Genomic DNA, 19,544 nt, shown 5'->3' with positions numbered 1-19,544 from the left:
GGAATGGGGAAGAAACTGTGCCGTTTCTAAGTGCCCTGGCCTGTTCTGCCCTCTAGTCAAGTAGAACGGGTCCTGGAAGACCTTGGGCGACGGGGAGGAGACGGTGTGTGCTGTAATTACCCTGGTCTAGGGTGGCAGCCGGCCCTTCGGCGTGCAAGCGCAAACAGCGGCGTCGGGCATGATAACGGTGGTCCGCCGCCGCGGAGCTCCCAGAGAGTCGGGGGAGGGCCTCGGCGGGGAAAGCTGGAGGCCGGATGCCGCCGGCCTCGCGGAGCCTCTTGGCGCTGTCCATACTGATGAGCTCCTCGGCTGACACAGGCAGGCAGAGCGAAGGCGGAGCAGAGGAGGCAGAGGAGGCGCGGAGGCAGGCGGCAGAGCCGCGCACCCGGCTTTGACGTCGCCCAGCTGCGGCTAGCAGCTCGCGCTCTCAGCACGTAGCGCACAACGTGACCACACACAGCCTCCCTCTCTGGCAGCCCGGCAGCCCGTCCGCCCGCTCTCGGCTTCGCCTTCGCCCTCCTCCTCCTCCTTCTCCTCCTCTCGCCTCCGCGGCGCGCACCCCCGCGCACAGCCAGGGATTCCGGCCGGCGTCGAGCCCTGGGCGCTCCGCCGCCTGGCCCGACACCTCTGCCGCAGCTGGGGCCCGAGCGGCGGCCACGCAGCCGGGTGTCCTCTTCAGGCGGCCGCTCCCGCGTTCACCTCTGGATGCCAGCACTACGTTAGCCTAGGCGGGGAACCCCTTCTGCGGCTCCCTGCTCTAAACTCCCGCCTGTCCCGACCGCCCCCACCCCTCCACCTGGCGGGGGCGGCGCGGAAGCGAAGAGGACGCGCGCGGTGCCGGTGGGCACGCGTAGACGTGTGTGCGGATCCGGTCTCGGCTTGGCATTCTCCCTCCCTTGCAAGTGGCGGTGCCTGGACTCTGCTTTCGGCTCCCGGAATCGGTGCGGCCGCCCGGAGCCCTCTCTTCGCTGGCGGGGCACTAAAGGCTATTTTGGAGAACGGTGGTGGCGGCGGCGGCGGCGGCGGCTGAGGCTGGTGCCCGAGAGAGCTCCAGACGCACACTCTGCTCCTCTTCGGTCCCTCTCCTCCTTCTCTCCCCCCCCCTCCCTTCCCTGCCTCCCCACCCCCGTCCCCCTGGCCCCACTCCTCCTCTTCCTCCTCCTCCTCTTCCTCCTCTCCCCGCTCGGAGATGCGAGCCTGTATCGTGTAACAGGATTGGCGTTGCAATGGCAACTGATGGAATGGGGGAAGGCAAGACAGCAGGGCTGGGGGCTCCGGACTGCGGGCGGGCGGGCCGCTGCCGCCGCTTGACGCTCCTCCGGGGACCTTCGCGAGTTACTTTGTAAAGGCGAATCCAGGCGAGGAAGCCCCTGCTCCGTGCCGCGAGTCAGAGGCCACTTCCTGCTCCGTGGCTGCCCGCGTCAGGCTTGCAGCGCTCGGCACCCCCGGCCCCTGGCCCGCGCCAGCCGCCAGCCCAGAGCGCCGCCGCCGCCGTCGCTGCGGAGACTCGAGCCCGCTACCCTGAAGAACACTTCGCCTCCCGGTCCCCTTCCCATCACGCCCCCTGCTCCTCCCCGGCGCCTGCGATTTTCCCAGGCGCCCGGTGTGAGTGCTGCGTGCGTGTGAGTGTGTGTCGGGGTATTGTGTTGTGGGAGTGTGTGTGTGCGTGTGTGTGTGTGTGTGTGTGTGTGTGCATGAGTGTGGGGTGTGCGGGGCTCCTGCGCTCCGCTCACGGCCGCCGCCGGAGAAGGACAGACGGACGGCGCTTCCTTCTTCGGCGAGCGGTTCCTGGGCACCTCGGCTCGGCCCGGGCGCGAGTGGAGCGCGCTCGGCTGGCCGCCGGCCTCCGGAAGGTCCCGCTGCATCCCCCCTGGGCTGGATATGTTCATGTTCACGTGAAGATGGATTTAGTGTACGGTCTCGTGTGGCTGCTGACAGTCCTCCTGGAAGGGATCTCTGGCCAAGGAGTATATGGTGAGTGCAATCGCGACGGTATCGTGACCTTGTGATTCTTAGGCAACATAGGCTGGCGAGCGAAAATGCACGACTCGCGCCGTTCCGGGGCCCCTCCCGGCGTGGTATTTGATTTACACTTCATCACGTTATTGGGAGCGGTGAGGAGGCAGCGAGCGCGCTGCGGGTTGGGTTGCGAGCCGCTCCCCCAGCGCCTCGGTTGGGGCTGGGAGTTGGGTCGAGCCGGCAACATTGCACTCTTGCGAACGAGTGGCTTTGCACTTGATTTATCCCCGCTGGGGAACAGAGCTCTAGCAGTCCTTGATTTAATAATGATTTGGCTCCTTGCATTGCCGCGGTGTCTGTGCCGTGGTTTCCCCCGAAGGGAAGCTCCGAATGTGACCCCAGTGAGCTCCCCATCCCTCTCCGTCTCCCGCCTCCTCTTCTCCACCTTTTCCTTTTTTTTTTTTTTTTCCTTCTTCTTGGTGAATGCTTACATGACTTCGTTTTCCGGCTCAGGAAGTGGGGTGACAGTTGAGTTGCGTTCTGCACCAGCGTTGCCATGAATACTGACTTGGGGAGGGGAAAATAGCAGGCAAGATTCTCGGTGCCAGACACAATTAAGGGACATGTTTATGTGAATGGATGAGCAAATGCATGAATGAACGGATGGCCAAGTCTGCGTGTCTTGGCTCCGGGGCAGGACACCAGCTCGCTGCAACAGGAACACAACGACAGTTCTCTGGAAAACCCAGGTTTGGGCCGGTTAGGACTGAGAGAAGGGCGAGCTTGTTAATTTGGAGATTTTTAAGTCCTCAAGAGCAGATCTAGGTTCCTTTGCCTGTCAGCAGTTGGCACCCTTGGCTTTCGGGATTGAAAGATACACTCACTCACACACACACCCAGACTCTGGTTGAAATGTGCCTCGTTTCCTGGGACCAGCAGGCAGTGCCACAAAGGAAACATAACTTTTGTGATCTCAGAGGTATGGTAGGAAGGTTAAGAGAACAGCTATGGAAGGGACAGCAGCCACCACTCTGCTACAGCTCTCCTAGGGTCAGGGTGTGCTGGACAGTCAACTGCTGCCTTTGGTATCACTCCAGGGTTTGGACCCCAGCGCTGCACTGCTAGGTCAATGGCTGTCCCTGGGCAAAGGGCATGAGTGTTTGTAGAGCTTTCCCTGCAGACCCTGGAACTTACTGCAGAGTGGGTGTGGGTACAAGGGGACTTTGAATACTTAAACTCTCTGGGAACGTGGTGTGTGCCATGGACAGGTGTGTGGGGAAGGAGGCAGGAGATCTGACCCAGCCTTTTTTTACTGTCTCTGCTGTGTTTTTCCTGGCTTGAGTGTTTGAGGTGGTGGTCAGGAGGGCGTTGGGAGGGGTGACCTTTGGCCCTCCAGCGCTCCATCTGCCACTTTTCTTTCTTGTCTTCCTAGTTCCCTTTTTGGCTCAGGCCAGAAAAGTTTCACTTTCTCCTACCTCTGTGCATCTTAATTTCTCCTCTCTACCCAGCCCCTCTTTCCCAAAGGAAAGAGAACCCGCTTGAGGTAGTGGTGGTGGTCATGATGGTGGTGTGTGTGTATGTTGAGAGAGATGTTGAAACTCCAGGCAGATCTTACTGCTTGGCTGACAGCAGGAGGTGGGGCCTTGAGGAGGGCAAGAATTCACTTATTGCTCTTTTGACTTCTGAACATCTTAGAGTGGCTGAGATGCTAGGGATAGAGGAATATTGGAGATAGAGCCTTATGAAGGAGCTGTTCCTTAACATGGGGGAGTCTGGATTCCTTTAATCCCATATCCAAGTCTTTATTTCTTTTTCATTTGTTCAGATCATTCCAGCTAAGAAAATTAAACAACAACTCTCTCTCTCTCTCTCTCTCTCTCTCTCTCTCTCTCTCTCTCTGTGTGTGTGTGTGTGTGTGTGTAGGAGATAATGAGAAGTTAGATTCGGGGATGGCAGGACATGCTGGAAGTGTCTGGATTAGAAAGGCATGGTACCATTTTCCTGTCACTTTTTGTCATTCGGATTATAAATCCTGGCACGGTTTCATTTTGGGCAGTGGAAGGGTAAGATCTAGGAGTGGAAACAAGTAGGAAACAGTTGCATTGAAATAATGCCCATGATGTTTAACAACAAAGGGGAATGCAGTTCTGCCACTGAGCTAATCACTGTGATGAAGGTAGCGGTCTTTTTTTTTTTTTTTCCTTCTGTTTTCTTTTAATATTGGTGTGGCTATTAGGTATCTGGCTTGGATTAGAATGGGGTTTTTGTGAAAATTAATCCACATCCCTGGTCCTTATAAATGTTACAGCTACTAGGTGGGTGAAAAAATTATTTATGTATTAGTTTTTAAATATGTTCTAGCACAAGAGTTAGGTTCTCACAGTGGGAACCCCTAACCTTCAGCATCAGCCTCACCTGGAAACTTGTTAGAAATACAAATGATCAGGCCCCTCCCAGACTTTCTAAATCAGAAATTCAGAGTGTGGGACCCAGCAATCTGTGTTCCTTACCTTAGGTGATAATTGTGATGTATGCTTAAGTCTGAGAAACACCGATAAGGACTTCAGATTTCATTGCTGTGACTGTGTAAATCATGACACCCTTCTTAACCTAAAGTAGTTTGAATTTTATTTGTCGAAATGTTTATAGTGAGTTTATGTAGGTATAAAATATTGATCAGTTGTGGAAAGGACATAGACATAAGAGTTAGTGTAAGGTTATAAATTGTGTTTTGAACATTTTATTTGAAGAACCATGAAAACGAATAAGTAAGAAAGCAGGGCAGTTGTAAACAGACTTTAAAGATCTACATTGGAATTTCGCTACCATAAAAATCTATGTCCCTTTATCCCTTTGTATTTGCTGATGTAAAACCATTCATGTTACACACAAAGTATTATTTCTTAATGTTTCCTTCTACTAGCTAAGTTAAAGGGGAAATAAAAATTGTCTTATAGTTAATTCAGACAAAATTATTTCATTGCAGCCTCAAGTTAACTTCATGATTTAGAAATACGTCATTGCAACTTTTCTTTGAAGTAGCTAGTCAGTCCCTTCATTCTTCCACTTCTTGGCTGGAAAACTCTGAGCGTGAAATTCAGGTTTTTTTTAAGTAATTGAGAATATTTGTTTTAATGCACAGATTATATTGTTTTGAGTAACTATAATCTTATTCCTCTTGTGCACAATTAGCTTTGGCACCACGTTCAATACTTATGTTGTAAAAGTGTGTTCTGTAGACCCAGGAACTTACTGGTATTTATCTTGGAATATTGTTTAGGAAACTTACTGCACAATAGCTGAGATTTGTGTATGTGTGGCATTTAGGTAAGGGAAATTATCCATCAGTTTATATCTGTCTGTCTACCCTCCATCAATAATTCTGATGTCATTAAAAAAGACATTTAAAAACTGGCATTTTCCTGTATGTCTCTTAACTATCCCACACCAGAGATAGTATTACAGGGATATAAATTATTTGAAAACACTTCTGAAAGGAAAATTGGAAAAAAAATAATTCTTTATAACAAAGCAGCATTAAAAAAACATTCATGTAGACTTCCTAAGACAGCTGTTAAATATTTTGATGGATAATACTCATTTGGAGATATCTATATTTGTGTAGTTTTTAAAATCCATTTTCTTGAGTTACAGATTTGACTTTCTTGAATTTTAAAAAGTTATTTGTATTCAAAGTTTTTTTCCTGAGAATACTCTTGGAATTTGAAAGTTTTGTTTTAGTTTAATTTTTACTTACACTGAAAACCAGAGTCCTTAAATGAACAGTGAAATGGTATCAACTTTTGGTATTATTTTGTTGGACTTCCTTTGTATTAGTTTTAGGATACCTGATTAAGCATAGCATCAAGGGTCATAATAAACCTCAGCTATATGTATACGTAACTGAAATACTTAGAGCCAAGCGATCAAAGCATTTTCCTAGTTTTGAAAGTTTTCTTTGTAAGTTTTTCTGTAGTTTGGGCTGTTTAACTGTGTTTTCTAGAGATCTTACATCTCTAGAATCATATATTGAGAATCCTATCTCCCATTGACTTCTCAGTTGTTTTGCTAAAAAAGAAAAAAAAAAAACTACTGTATTGCCACACACTGTATTTTTACTTGTGGCCTATCATGCCCTTAATTTCCAAGGAGACTCATAAAAGATTATAACTGCATTACCACAAGACAAATCTACAAGCGAAAAACAAAATAAAAGTCCATGTCTGAATGGTTTTTAATGGGAGCCAATCGACCAGTGAGTAGGTATCCTGAAATGGTTAATGCACCATCTATATAGTTCCCAGGATGTGCTGGAAATAATAAATAGAATAAGTTTATCAAACATATGTGTATGACAAATTAGCAAGCTATATTCACTCAATTCCAGTAATATCAATTCATATCATATGATTTAGTAATGACATTTAATGTGGATAGGAAGGATCTGGAAGATAGTTCAGCCTGTCAGTAGGTCGAATCTGAATGGACAGATTGATCCAAAGAATAAGAGGGCTATAGAACATCAGTTGACCATTGCATCCAGTCCCAGGATGTTGCCGTCCTCATGGCAAAGTTATCCTAAGTGCGTTGAATTGTGATTTTTGCCCATTTTGAGTTTGGAGAGGCCCTATGATAAGAGACTGCTTTTGGCTGAACACATATTTAGGGTGTCAGCCTATGGCAGGAGAGGGGGATATAACTTTAATAAATGTTGCTGAAAAAAATCAATCTAAAGCTCTACCACATACAGCCAGCTCTTTCTCTGTTCCCACTCTTCGCCCCACTGTTCCTATATTCAATACACGTACACATAAACAGACTCATATTGTCACCACCTTGGCCACCATCATATCACCATCACCAAGAGTGGGCTGTCCTTTGTATCTTGGGATTATTTTTGTCCATTCACGGTTGAGAATTTGCATGCAAAGTGGGAAGGTTATTTAAATAATATTACTTGCTCATGTCTTATAGATCCCTAGGAAAGTCCTTAAGTGGGCTATTAAGTATTTTAGATTGAGCAGGTTGTACATCAAGCCTAAGGAATCATTTTCTAGAGAATAAGTTAGAAAGGATGCCAGGGTGAAGATAATTAGGACTCCGATGTAAAAGTGCAGAGATGGAGTTCTGGTGAATAGAGATATCACTAAAGAAATCCAAGGAAAGCATTTTTCGTGGTCTTGATTTCTTGGATTAATTTTATTGTCTCTGATTCTGACTCTTCTTATTGATACTATACAATTATTTTTGTTTTTGTTTTATAAGGTGAACCGCCTTAAGTCTGTTTTGAGAAGTAGGCTACAAGCAAATTTTTCTGAAGGAATGTGCTCTGTATTCTTTCACAGCTTACTCTTTTAGTGTGATTGTGGTGGGGCTTTCGGAGATAAGACCTACCAGCATGAGCCTTATGGGTTCAGTTTATGTCTTTTTAAGACAGTGTTAGGAACTGTGATCGTGGGTTGCTTTCTAGCTGTAGAGGTAATTCATCATTCACATTCTCTGACCTGGTCTTTATGCTTTGGGAAGAGTCTTGAAAGAGTTGGGTTTAAGGCTTACAACCCACAAAAGGCAAAGGCAGATAGATATACCAGCCTAGTCCTGGAACTGAGCTCTAGAGTGGTGCTTTCTGGCAGCTGCAGTAAACTAAGGGAATGTGCCATCAGTTCTGAGTTGAATTGGAGAATGTCGTACTCTCCTTTTTGGCTATTTTGGAGGGACAAGCAAAGTATCATAATGAGGGCATTTCAGGTATGAATAGGGTGAGCGTTTTCAGCTTCATTGTTATTGCTGTTAACTGAATAGTCCTACAAAATGAAATTTCATTTCTTTGTTTCAGTGACTGTCAGTGTAAATATACCACTTACATCAGACTGAATAAATGATTGCATTCATAGGAAACTGTGCCCTATTTTTATTTTCAAATCCAATTAATAAACTTTTGGGCCTATACAATTATAAAGTTGTGAGAAGAGACTATAAGATGTCATTAAATTTCCCCACTACTTTAAGACCCAATATGCCAGTCAAATGGCAGTCCTGTGTTGTTTGTGAGATTTCTTTACAGAAAGAAATCTCACAACTCTTTTTTCCAGAATGCAGGCACATCCATTGGAAGGATTTTTTTCCCAACCTACTAATAAAATTTGTCATGTTGCATTATTGGGGCACACACTTATTTTCCATTTTATGCCAGTGCAATTCCATTTCTTTCTTTCTTCTGAAAAAAAATGTTTATTTATTTTGAAAGAGAGAGAGCACATGCAGGGGAGGGGCAGAGAGAGAGGGGGCAGAGGATGTGAAGTAGGCTGTGTGCTGACAGCGACAGCCCAATGCTGGGCTAGAACTCAACAACCATGAGATCATGACTTGAGCCAAAGTTGGATGCTTAACTGACTGAGCCACCCAGGTGCCCCTCCATTTCTTTCTTACTATACCTCCTTACATTGATCCCAGTTAAGCTTGTTTTATTTTGGTTTCTTACCACTTTTTCAAGATACTATACCTTTTCTAAGCTTGGTTTTACAACGCTTTATTTTCATTTCTGTTGATATCATTGATTGAATTCAGTAAGATGATGGTTTCCATTTCATAATCCAAATCACACATTCCCCAGAAATTATAATCACAGGAAATTTCAAATATTAGGAAAATATTTTTGGGCTATTACACATTTACTATAAATATATTAATTAAAGACATTGTTACGTAGCAACAAGGGTTTTAGAAATGATGAGGTAACTTATTCTTTGTATCTTTTAGTGTGCTACCTTTATAGTTTTTCATAAAAGTAGGAGACATCAGTTTCTTACTGTTCCACTCAACACTCAACACTCAACTCAACACTCTACTGCTGTGTGGTTGACAGATGGGGTCAAGTATGTGACATGTTACCATATCTGCAAGCAGCCTATTTTTTGTTTTATTTCTTTGTAATGAGAATGGGAGGGATAAAAATCATTGAGTGATTCTGTGGAAAGGGAGACATGTCTGCCTGAAAGAGGAAAGGTTGATTCATAGCTAGGCCTCCCAGAGTCCTAAAGGACAGCGGAAAATGCAGCTCAGATCTGAAAGATGTAAGTAGGAAATAGGATGCTAGCCAGAAATGACTGTTAGAAAATGTATCCACCCTTTAAGTAATGGGGAAAAGCAAAATAACTTTTTTTCTGAAGTAATTAGAACTTTGTTCATGTGTGTCAAACAGAAGAAGTAAAATGTTTGCCATTTGCCTGAAAAACATCTTCAGGAAGATTTTTCTGGTCTCCTGAAAGGGAAAGATGAGGAACTCTTAAATAGAGGCTATGGTCCTGCAGACCACATTATCCTTCTTACTAATTAATTGTATGACTTGGGTACATAAGGACAGAGAGGCACAGATTAAGCATCAGGGCATTCTGTTATTTCTGAGTGGAACTGTGTATTGAGTCCATGCCTTGCCTCAGGTAGATGTCCTCCTGAACAGGAGGGGGCTCCTGTGATGTGAGTATGCCCAAGGAGAGAAAAATCTGAGGAAGACAGGCAATTTTTCAGAAACTATAGCCAGTGGAAATTCTGTACAGATTCTGGGCAAATGTAGGGTAACTTCTGGTAATTCAGTCAACAAATCAATGTATAACTGCTGTGGATAACGTGTAGCTGTGTGGTGTAAAAGCTGTGAACTGAAAGAGTTTATAAGTTAATTGAAGAGACAAAACTAAATGGGGAAACAGACAAAGTAAGGCTGTAAGAAATATATAAGTTTGTGCCTAAAAAACAGAGAGCAGTTACCGTTGATATTATGGATGGAGGAAAGTTGAAAAAGCTGATACATCCTAAGTTGAGCCTTGAAAGTAGGTTGGCATAATACTGATAAAGAAGGTGGAAATGCACTGCCACAGCACAGATCCCAGCTGTAGGAATCATGGTGCATAAGGAAAAATAACCCTAGAATGCATATCTAAGAAAGCTTAAGCTATTTCTCCAAAGTATACCCAACTAGAAAGACATTATCTGCCATTTAGCCTCCACCTTCCCCTGCAAAAGTCTGTAAGTCTGGGAAATAAATTTCATTGTGTGATATTCTAGAATGTGCTCAGATATTTATGTCCACCAAGATTTTGGATTTGGTCAGTTTGAAGACAACTGACTGCTCATTAGAAGATAAGACAGTTATCAGAGCACCTTGTTGGCTCACTCAGTGTGGAGCCTGCTTGCGTGCGCTCTCTTTGCCCCCCCCCCTTGCGCGCGCACGCATGCGTGCTCTCTTTGCCCCTCCCCTGCCCACTATCTCTCTCTCTCTCTCTCTCTCTCTCTCTCTCTCTCTCTCTCTCTCAAAATAAATAAGGTTTTAAAAGAAACATTAAAAAAAGAAGAAGTTAAGACAGTTGTGTTTAAAGTTCTGGCAACCTTGGGAAGCTTTGAACCTACACAGCAGTTCCTCTTGGACTTAAAGTCAAAGACTTTTCAAAGCCCTTTCAGAGTGTATACTACTTAGAAGCAGTGGACTCTGGGTCCAGAATGACTTGAAATGTCATGTTGATTTTTACAAATGTACAGCCACTGAGATGAATGCATTGTCGTTATGAAAAGTGAGGTATGTGCTTTCATTATTGTTTTTTACCCTTGTGCAAAGCAGCAAGATGTGGTTGAAAACTTGAGGAATTTAGGCTTGCTTCTGGTTCAGCTGTGTTGCTTTACTGGGTGACCATGGACAAAAATCTTAACGTCTGTATCCCTCCGTTTCCACATGCAGTCAACTGTTAGGAAAGTGGGCTGTTACATAAAGGGAAGCAAGAATAAAAATGTATAGTTGCTTTTTTATACCTGGGATAGAGGGAGAGTGCATGAAAAGTGTTCTCCATCTCCTTAAGAAAGTACACTCAGGTGTGCTAGCAATTGGACCTCATAATAGGCCTGCCATTTGGTTCTTAGAACAGAGTACAGAACTAGTAACAGAGAAGAAGTAATTTTTTCAGGAAAAACATTCCAGTGTGTCAGTCTAGCAGAAAATAAGTGTTATATTTTAAACAGTATATCTAATATTAATATGTGCATGAAAATGCTATTGATATTACATCTTGTGTGCACATATAATTGGTATTGCACCTCAAGCTAACCTCTTTCTCTCAATTTGCATAACCCTGGAATTTCTTCTACTGCTCCTTATTGGCGGGGGGGTGGCAGTGGGGAACTGCTAACCCCACTCTCTGCCTCATTTACGAGCTCCATTGAGGGGCACCTGGGTGGCTCAGTTGGTTAAGTGTCCAACTCTTGATTTCAGCTCAGGTCATGATCTCATGGTACGTGAGTTCAAGCCCCAGGTCGGGCTCTGCGCTGACAGCCCAGAGTCTGGTTGGGATTTCTGTCTTGGTCTGTCTCTGCTCTCTTTCTCTCTCAAAACTAAATAAATAAACATTAAAAAAAAAAGAACTCCATTGAATATTAGTGTAACCTAAACTTTATGTGCATGAGTGTATTTACATGTGTGTGTTCAGATTATATATAAATCTTGCTTTTGTATCAAGGAGCAAGAATATTCTTCTATTTTTATTTTTTTAAATGTTTTACTTATTTTTGAGAGAGAGAGAGAGAGACAGAGACAGAGTAAGAGCAGGGGAGGGGCAGAGAGAGGGAGACACAGAATCCGAAGCAGGCTCCAGGCTCCAAGCTGTCAGCACAGAACCCGATATAGGGCTTGAACCGTGAACCACGAGACATGACCTGAGCCAAAGCTGGATGCTTAACCAACTGAGCCACCCAGGTGCCCCAAGGAGCAAGAATATTCTTAATGTCCTGCTCTTTGACACTAATTGAAAATTAGCTGTCTATAAATGTAAACTATTTGAATGGAAAAAAAGTAGGAATTACTTGTAAAAATATAAATATTTGATAGTATAAAAATAAAAACAGGGAAAATGAAAAATTATTAAATGAGGCTATTGCACATTTATTGTGTATAGCATCTAATTTTGGTCCAAAACTGACCAAAATTGCTATTTCTCACCTACTCAACTAATTGTTAAAAAAATCTTTAGAATTAACCGAAAAGGTTGGAATTTTGTCAACATTAAACTGTGATGTATATATACATATATGTATACATATATGTATATATATGTATACATATATGTATATATATGTATACATATATGTATATATGTATACATATATGTATATATGTATACATATATGTATATATATGTATACATATATGTATATATATGTATACATATATGTATATATATGTATACATATATGTATATATGTATACATATATGTATATATATGTATATATATATGTATACATATATGTATATATATGTATACATATATGTATATATATATATGAAAACATTTTTGTACTAGTGAATTTTAATTATACTCGGCAAATACTATATTTTTTGTAGGTGAAAGTTCACATAAATAATCCCTATTCATATCACTAATTAGATGGGAAAAATTAGGCTGTCATTTGAGTATCAGGATATTAGTTAGATATTCGTTGGGAATATTGGTCAAGTAACAATATTGGTTCCGTGAGAAAACCAAAGGGTCATATTTTCTTAGGACCTTAAGCAGACAAAAAATTATTAGTTGAGAATAATTTCCCCCATTATGTGGAATGAACAGTGTTGACTTAGTGAAGTAAATCACCATAAGGGCATACACAGGAGATTCTGTCATGTGCACAGATTCAACTGATGTTTTGTGTAGTTTTGGAGTTGTCAGTGTTACCTCAGTACCTCAGAATTAGTGAAGTTATTATCAACAAGCGCTATAGTTAATATTTTTACCCTGCTTCTGAATTTGCTCCTTGTTTCATGGTTATTCTACACTGTTATTATGATTCTCCCCTTGTTCTTTTATTCACTTACATTTATCATTTGGTTCAATTTTCACACTGGACTATTCCACCTGTACTGTTCCCCTGTGTAGAGCTGCTATATTCGTTTTATTTTTTAAATTAACAAAATGTTTATTTTTGAGAGAGACAGAGTGCTAGCAGGGGGAGGGGCAGAGATGAGCTGTCAGCACAGAGCCCCATGCGGGGCTTGAACCTATGAACCATGAGATCGTGACCAGAGCTGAAGTCGGACACTTAACCGACTGAGCCACCCAGGCGTCCCTACTATATTAATTCTAAAATTTTCAGTCTTACTTCACAATCAGTGCTCAATCTTTGGGTGATTTTATTCTCACTTTGTCATGTATAGATTCATCTACGTATCATTGCATAAGGAGATGCAAGTCTGTTCTGTCATCACCACTCCCTGCAATATTTAAGCTACATGGTGACATCATCGCTGTGAAGGTTAGGGTTTCTAAACTTCCCATTCTTTACCTAAGACAAGAATAACCCCAGGGGGCTGCAGCCTTTTACTCAGAGGCTACTTATTCTCTGATTATTTCCTGTGCTTCACTAACAAACATCTCTCCAGTTGCAGCAGCTGGGGTTGAAAGTCTCCTTTCTGCTCACTGTGACTTCATGATTTTACCATTGAACTCTATTCTAATTATATGTTATTTGGGTGAGCACTTCAAAAGCATCTAAGTTTTTAGTTTTCTATCATCATTGAAAACAAACTTGTTCATACCTCAACTCTAAACTTACTTATGCGAAGGAAGTACTTTGAAACCTTTATGGCTTACCCACCTCTTCAGTTTCAGAGAAATATTAAAAGACTCTTATCTGTCTAGATATAAATAGATATGCACACACTATAAATGTATATTTGTATATAGAGCATATATGTATATGCTCTAAAAATATATTCACCTATATTAATTGTGTTTATGTATGTGTGTATGTGTGAGTGTGTTTGTGTATTCATAGAGTAGGTGTCCTGGATTAGTATACATTTTAGATTAAGCTGGAGGAATTGGATGGCTTTCCAGCTTCTCTTGCAGAGATGACTCTGATTCAGTGTTGTCAGCAGGGCATGCAATCTGTTAACTAACATTCATTTTGTTTTTAAATATCCCTTTGTGATACTTTCATGTTCTTCTTGTTCACCAGTTTACATTACCTCTAGAAACTTACATTACTTGTCTTTCCTTCTGTTTTTTGCAGTTGACCGAAGAGAAGTTTTTCTTAGCTGCATAATAGCACTACATGGTCAGTTTATTTTGTTTGCAGTACAGTGATGAGTACACTTGAAGCCCAGTGTCACTGGTATTCTGAGAAGACCATCCCCCGTGTCTATTGGCCAGGTCTTTACAGTAGGTCTTTTCCCCTTTTTAGTGAGCTTTTAGAGCATCAGACATATCTGTATCCAAATGAGGATACTAAAATTCATCTATAAACTAAATTTAGGTAACTTGAATTATATGCCTTCTTTTTCTATTATTGAAAAAGAACTAAAAATAAGATCTAGTAATTTTTTTGATAAAATAACTGCTATTTATTAAGTGTCTGCTATGGCCACACCTTGTACTAGGTGCTTGTGCATATTATGCTATACTCTGATCTTTGGATGAGATGGATGAAAAATTAAATAACCACCATATAGTTACTTGTGCCTAAGTTTGGAATCATATATGAAGTATATGTAAAAATAAGTATTTGTGTATATTGTTATATGTATTATTAAGCTTTATTCATATATGTGTGTATATAACTTCCTATGATTAAACATGCAAGCTAGCTCATATGCCATACATGAAACTTACCTCAAACAGTATATATATGAAATGCAAATTGTGTGATAAATTCTAGCTTTTTGCCCGAGAAACATATATAGGCAGCTAAAGTCAGCATTTTATATCCTTCAGCCTTCTTTTTTAGAAAGATAGGATTTATAATTTTGTTTTTTTTTTTTCTTTTTAGAATTGAAATGCCCATACTGAGGACTCTCTCTGGTGTCATTTATTTTTGGACTGAAGGGATATTTTGAGCTTATTCATAATTAGTGACCTGTAAAAATGAAGACATGGCTCTACTAGATATTCTGCAGAAGTAGTTCTATTCTTCCATGTAAAATAGTAGGCATGTGCTTATAAAAAATAACCACTGTCTACTGTACTGCTTTATTTTCCCTCAGGCTGATTAGCAATCACTGGCCTTGGTAAGATTAATAGTTAAATGTCATATTTGGCCTCATTTTGCCTTGAGATCCCTCCAGGTACTGCTTGGGCTTTTTTTTTTTTTTTTTTTTTTTTGCTCAGAGTTAATTGAGGGGACTATATCAGCGGGTTCCTTTTTCTTAAAAATCTTGTTGTGCTCAAGAGGACAGTTGATTGCAAGCTCTGTTCTTCTCTTAGCTGCCAGTGAGCTCCTGAAACCTCAAAGCTTACAAATTAGTGCAGTTTAGTGATTTGTTTTAGGCTTTTAGCTACGGCATTTGCTACCATAAAAGCCATTTTTCCTATGCCTTTTGAATGCAGTGATTGTGTCATATAGTATAACCCTGTACCATTCTGGCTATTGTGTGATTGATACAGAAACTGCTTCGATAGGAAACCATTTCAAGAGAGAACAGGAAAGGTATTATATTCGGCTGTAGTGCCATGCATTTCTAAGCAGCTGATGTTTTCTTTAACTGATAACCACCCCCCAAATTTTCAGAGGCTATTGAGCCTTTAGAACTTTAACTCTTAATTCAGTCTGGCTGCAAAGAGCAACGCCTGAAGTTCATTATACATTCACATTTCATTAATTCATTAATTCTGTAGGATGACTTTGTTGTTATTGTATTTTCAAGTCATACCTCTTTAAGAATGTGGAGAAATGTTAATTTAGTGAATTTTTCTCTAAGCAGTAATTTGCTCATACCTGAGCCAGATACTCAGAACTCTTGATATACGGCTTTTTGCACACTGAAAATTGTAATAATATTGTCAAATGGAGCAGGCCATCATATGTTTTGTAATCTTTTTTTTAAAGTTTTTTTTTTAAGTAAACTCTACCCACAACATGGGGCTCGAACTCACAACTCCAAGATCAAGAGTTACATGCTGTATGAACTGAGCTAGCCAGGTGCCCCATGTGTCTTGTAATCTAACAATCTCAAATTACACTGCAAGCCTTTGTAAAGGAATGGATTCAAGGATGAGTCAAATCAAAGTTCAAAATAGTTTAATCATAGATTTTATGTTTTTACTACCTCACACATTTAACACTATATTTGGGAGTACTTGCAGAAGAGAGTACACCCTATTTTTGTCTTTCTCCACTTCCAATTTTTGTATTTTGTGATACCTTAGATACATACTCTATTTTGGATGAAAGTGGATGGTGCCTTAAAGATTGAGGTGTAAAATTATATACCTAAGATTTAAGTACATCTCTATGTTATGTTTTACCCTTTATTTCAGTAATATATAATGTTAGCAATTAATAGTCATTCAATTAAATGTCTAAAAAAGCTGGAATAGATTCTTAAACAAAATAAAGAATGACTGTGATTTTCAAGTATCTTGTGAAACCGGAAAATGCCATTTAAATATCTGTAGTTGTGACAAAACTTAAAGTCTAGATATTTTCTAAGATTATTCTAAGATTGCTCTAAGAATATTTTCTGGTGGCTTAACTATTGACAGCTTCTTATTCATTGTACGTAGCTGTCATCCTCCCAACAATTATCTTGACGTTGTAGAGATTTTCTCATTGTTAATGAAAGACTCAGCATTTCTACAAATGGGAAGTTATTGACAAAGCAAATAAATGAAAACCATTAAAGCAAACTTCCAACATACTACTGTATGCTGCTCTGGGGGTTAGATTTTCAAATTACATAGGGAGAGGCAGGTATCTTAGCCTGGTTGTAATAATTGGCCTGGAAACAGGCAGATCGCACTGGAATAGATTTATGTTTATTACAAGAAATAGTTGGGTGTAGGTCATGGGGACTGGTAGGATGGATCAAGGCAGAATGAGAGATGTCATCAGACGTTGGCTTCCTAGGAAATGAACACTGAGGTGAAGATTCACATGCCAGTCGCTCATTAGGGAGTGCTCTCTGTACTCCCTGTAAGGGAAGGAGGGAGCCTAGATTGAGTAGAGGAAGAAGTTGAACCGTGATTCAGTTGCAGCAGAGTCCTAAGCTGAGGTGATGGGAACTGTGAAGCTGGGATGGAACTTCAGAGGTGTTCCAGATAGAGGAAAGTTCCTTTCTACCTACTTTTCTACCAATTGCGAGATGTGTGCTGCCCCTGGGTAAGATGGCTCCCTTTAGTAGAAGGCAAATCCTGGAAGGAACTCAGCTGTAAGCAATCAGCAGGCAACACTCTTAGAAGCTGGGAGAATGAATGTCTTTATGTAGAAGGGATTCTGAATAAAACACATTTTCTACATGTCACTCTTTATGGTTTTCATATTTGGTTGCTTATGAGAGTTCATCCCATTGGAGAACTGGTCCTCTATAAGAAGTAAGTTAGTGGGATGAACGTCAGCCCCTGCTACTGTGCCTGAGCTCAGAACCACATCTGATATTTATCATCCCCCCTTTTCTACCACCCCTTCTAGGAGCCTCCTACCTGCAGCTGGCAGCTCTGAAGTGACCCTGAAGAGCCTGGGATCATGGTTATAATGCCCATCTCAGGCTGCTTCCACAGATACTGCATTAGTCAGTTTGCTGTCAGAATCAGTAGGGCAGCATAAACAGATACATAGACCAGGGTCCCTGGGTACTAGGTGTCATCTTCCCTTCACATCGTGTTACAGCAGTCTTTCCTTTTCTTAACAGTCAGACTTAGTTATCCCTCCCTGAAAGGCTACTCCTTTCTTGGCCTGTTTATCTTCAGCACATAGTGGCTGGGTGGCAGCTGTCACAAGAGTTCAGGGCTCTTGCTGTTGTCCCTGGGGAAAGTGTTCCCCTCTGGGGACCAGGACATCTTAGCCACACAGAATTTAGAACTCTAGGGACTGAGCGCACAGGGACCCCTTGTAGGTTACTAGGAATGAAGTTCAATGGGGTTCTTGGACTTGTGTATTCTACTTACTAGGGACACAGCTCCACATAATGGTCATTAATTTAGGGCTATATCAGGTCCTAGGCGTGTGGTGCCCAGTCCACTCAGGCCGTTGTCTCCAAGCTGCTACATCAGCTGCTCCTTCAAAATACTGTTCTATTATTCTGTCTGGCCAGCAGCTTTGGGACAGCACATGATATGATAGAACCAGTAGATTTTATGATCATAAAATATACTCATTGCTGTACCTTTTTTTCCTCTTCAGTGGATCCCTTTGTTTAGTACAATTTTATGAGGGCTCCCATTTGGGTGGATCATATATTCTGAAAGCCCTTGGATCGAGGTGCTTGCTGATTATAGGCAGTAGATTATAAATCCATACCCAGAATATCTGTCAGTTCTAATCAGGATGACTCTTCCCCTTCATGTATGAATGGGGTCCAGTGTAGTCAGTTACCACCATAACAGCTGGTTATTCTCTTTGAATGGTATATATCAGGGTCTCTCTTACTGGTCAGTTGGTCACTTAGCAGTAGCACTAGCTAGATAAGCCTTGATGATTGGGAGCCTGTCTATGCTGCTTGCTTTGTGCATGTTGCCTGTACTTTTCTCTGTGGCTGCTTCCTTCTTGCACCTGTTGAACCAACACTGTGGTAACTGATGGCAAGCTGACTGATGTCAGCTGGTCAAGTCATTCTATCTATTATGCTGTTTATTGCCTTACTCTATTTATTGCTTTACTCTAATTACTACTGCTCTGTAAAAAGCCATCCCAACGTAGTGGTATAAAATGGCCATTTTATTATATTCATGGATTCTGTGGTCCAGGAGTTCATACAAGGGACAATCATAATGGCTTATCTTTGTCCCATAACTTCTGAGCCCTTACCTGGGAAGACTTGAAAGCAGAAGATGAGTTGACATCTGGGGACTGGAATCATCTGGGGACATCTTCACTTACATGTGAGGTAGTTGATTCTGGCTGGCAGCTGGGACCTCAGCTGGGTTGGCAGATGGAAAGCCTATAAGTGACCTCTCCATATGGGCTCTCTCATAGTTTGGGGTTCATCACACCACGGTGGCTGAATTTTAAAAGCATGTGTCCCAAGAGGGTAGAAGTGGTCTTGATCTTACCCAGGAAGTCACATGCACTGATTCTAAAGTAATCTGTCCTTTGAGGCAGAGATACAGGTCCACCCAGGTTGAAGGGAAGGGACTATAGGTCTTACTGCTTGATGGGAATAGTGTCACGTTCACCTTAGAAGAAGGATTTCTGGGATTAGAGAAATTGTTGCAGGCTTCTTTAGAAAATGCAGTCTGTTACATGCCTCTTTCATGGTGGAAGCAAATACGTGTTAGACAAAGATCTGTCAACTTTATGCCCATTCCCATAGGTACATTTGCATGTCTCTTCCCCTGAGTTATTGTTGCTGATATTCTATTATTTCTCTTTCCAGTCCTCCAACCAACCACCCAGCCAGTCTATTCACTGCTGCCGATGAGTGTATATGTGTGTGTATTCTCCAGCAACTTTTCTTTCCACATGAAGTGTATGATTACCAAAGCTCAGCATATTGAGTGTATTTCCCCTCATTGCTGTCTTTGAAGGAGCTTCAGGGCAGGTGCAGTACCTCTTTAGTTTGTGACACATATCAAGCCAACCCATCTGTGGAACATTATTGGACATGATGGTCCCATAT

General features: G+C 41.9%; 1 protein-coding gene across 2 annotated transcripts in view; it reads left to right on the top strand.

Moving 5' to 3' along the window:
* The first annotated feature begins 601 nt into the window (after positions 1–601).
* Positions 602–19,544, top strand: part of MDGA2 (MAM domain containing glycosylphosphatidylinositol anchor 2) — an 875,114-nt gene continuing 856,171 nt past the window's right edge. For both annotated transcript variants that reach the window (XR_009264432.1, XM_058738955.1), the window contains exon 1: positions 602–1,974. Coding sequence is in view for 1 of the 2 variants with exons in the window: in XM_058738955.1 (XP_058594938.1) it covers positions 1,695–1,974 (280 nt within the window). In the remaining variant the exon portion in view is untranslated. The remainder of the gene's footprint in view (positions 1,975–19,544) is intronic.

This window comes from Neofelis nebulosa, chromosome 7 (assembly GCF_028018385.1).
Source record: "Neofelis nebulosa isolate mNeoNeb1 chromosome 7, mNeoNeb1.pri, whole genome shotgun sequence".
Lineage (NCBI taxonomy): Eukaryota > Metazoa > Chordata > Mammalia > Carnivora > Felidae > Neofelis > Neofelis nebulosa.
Note: the sequence above shows the minus strand (reverse complement) of the source record. Positions and strands in the feature narration are given on the sequence as shown.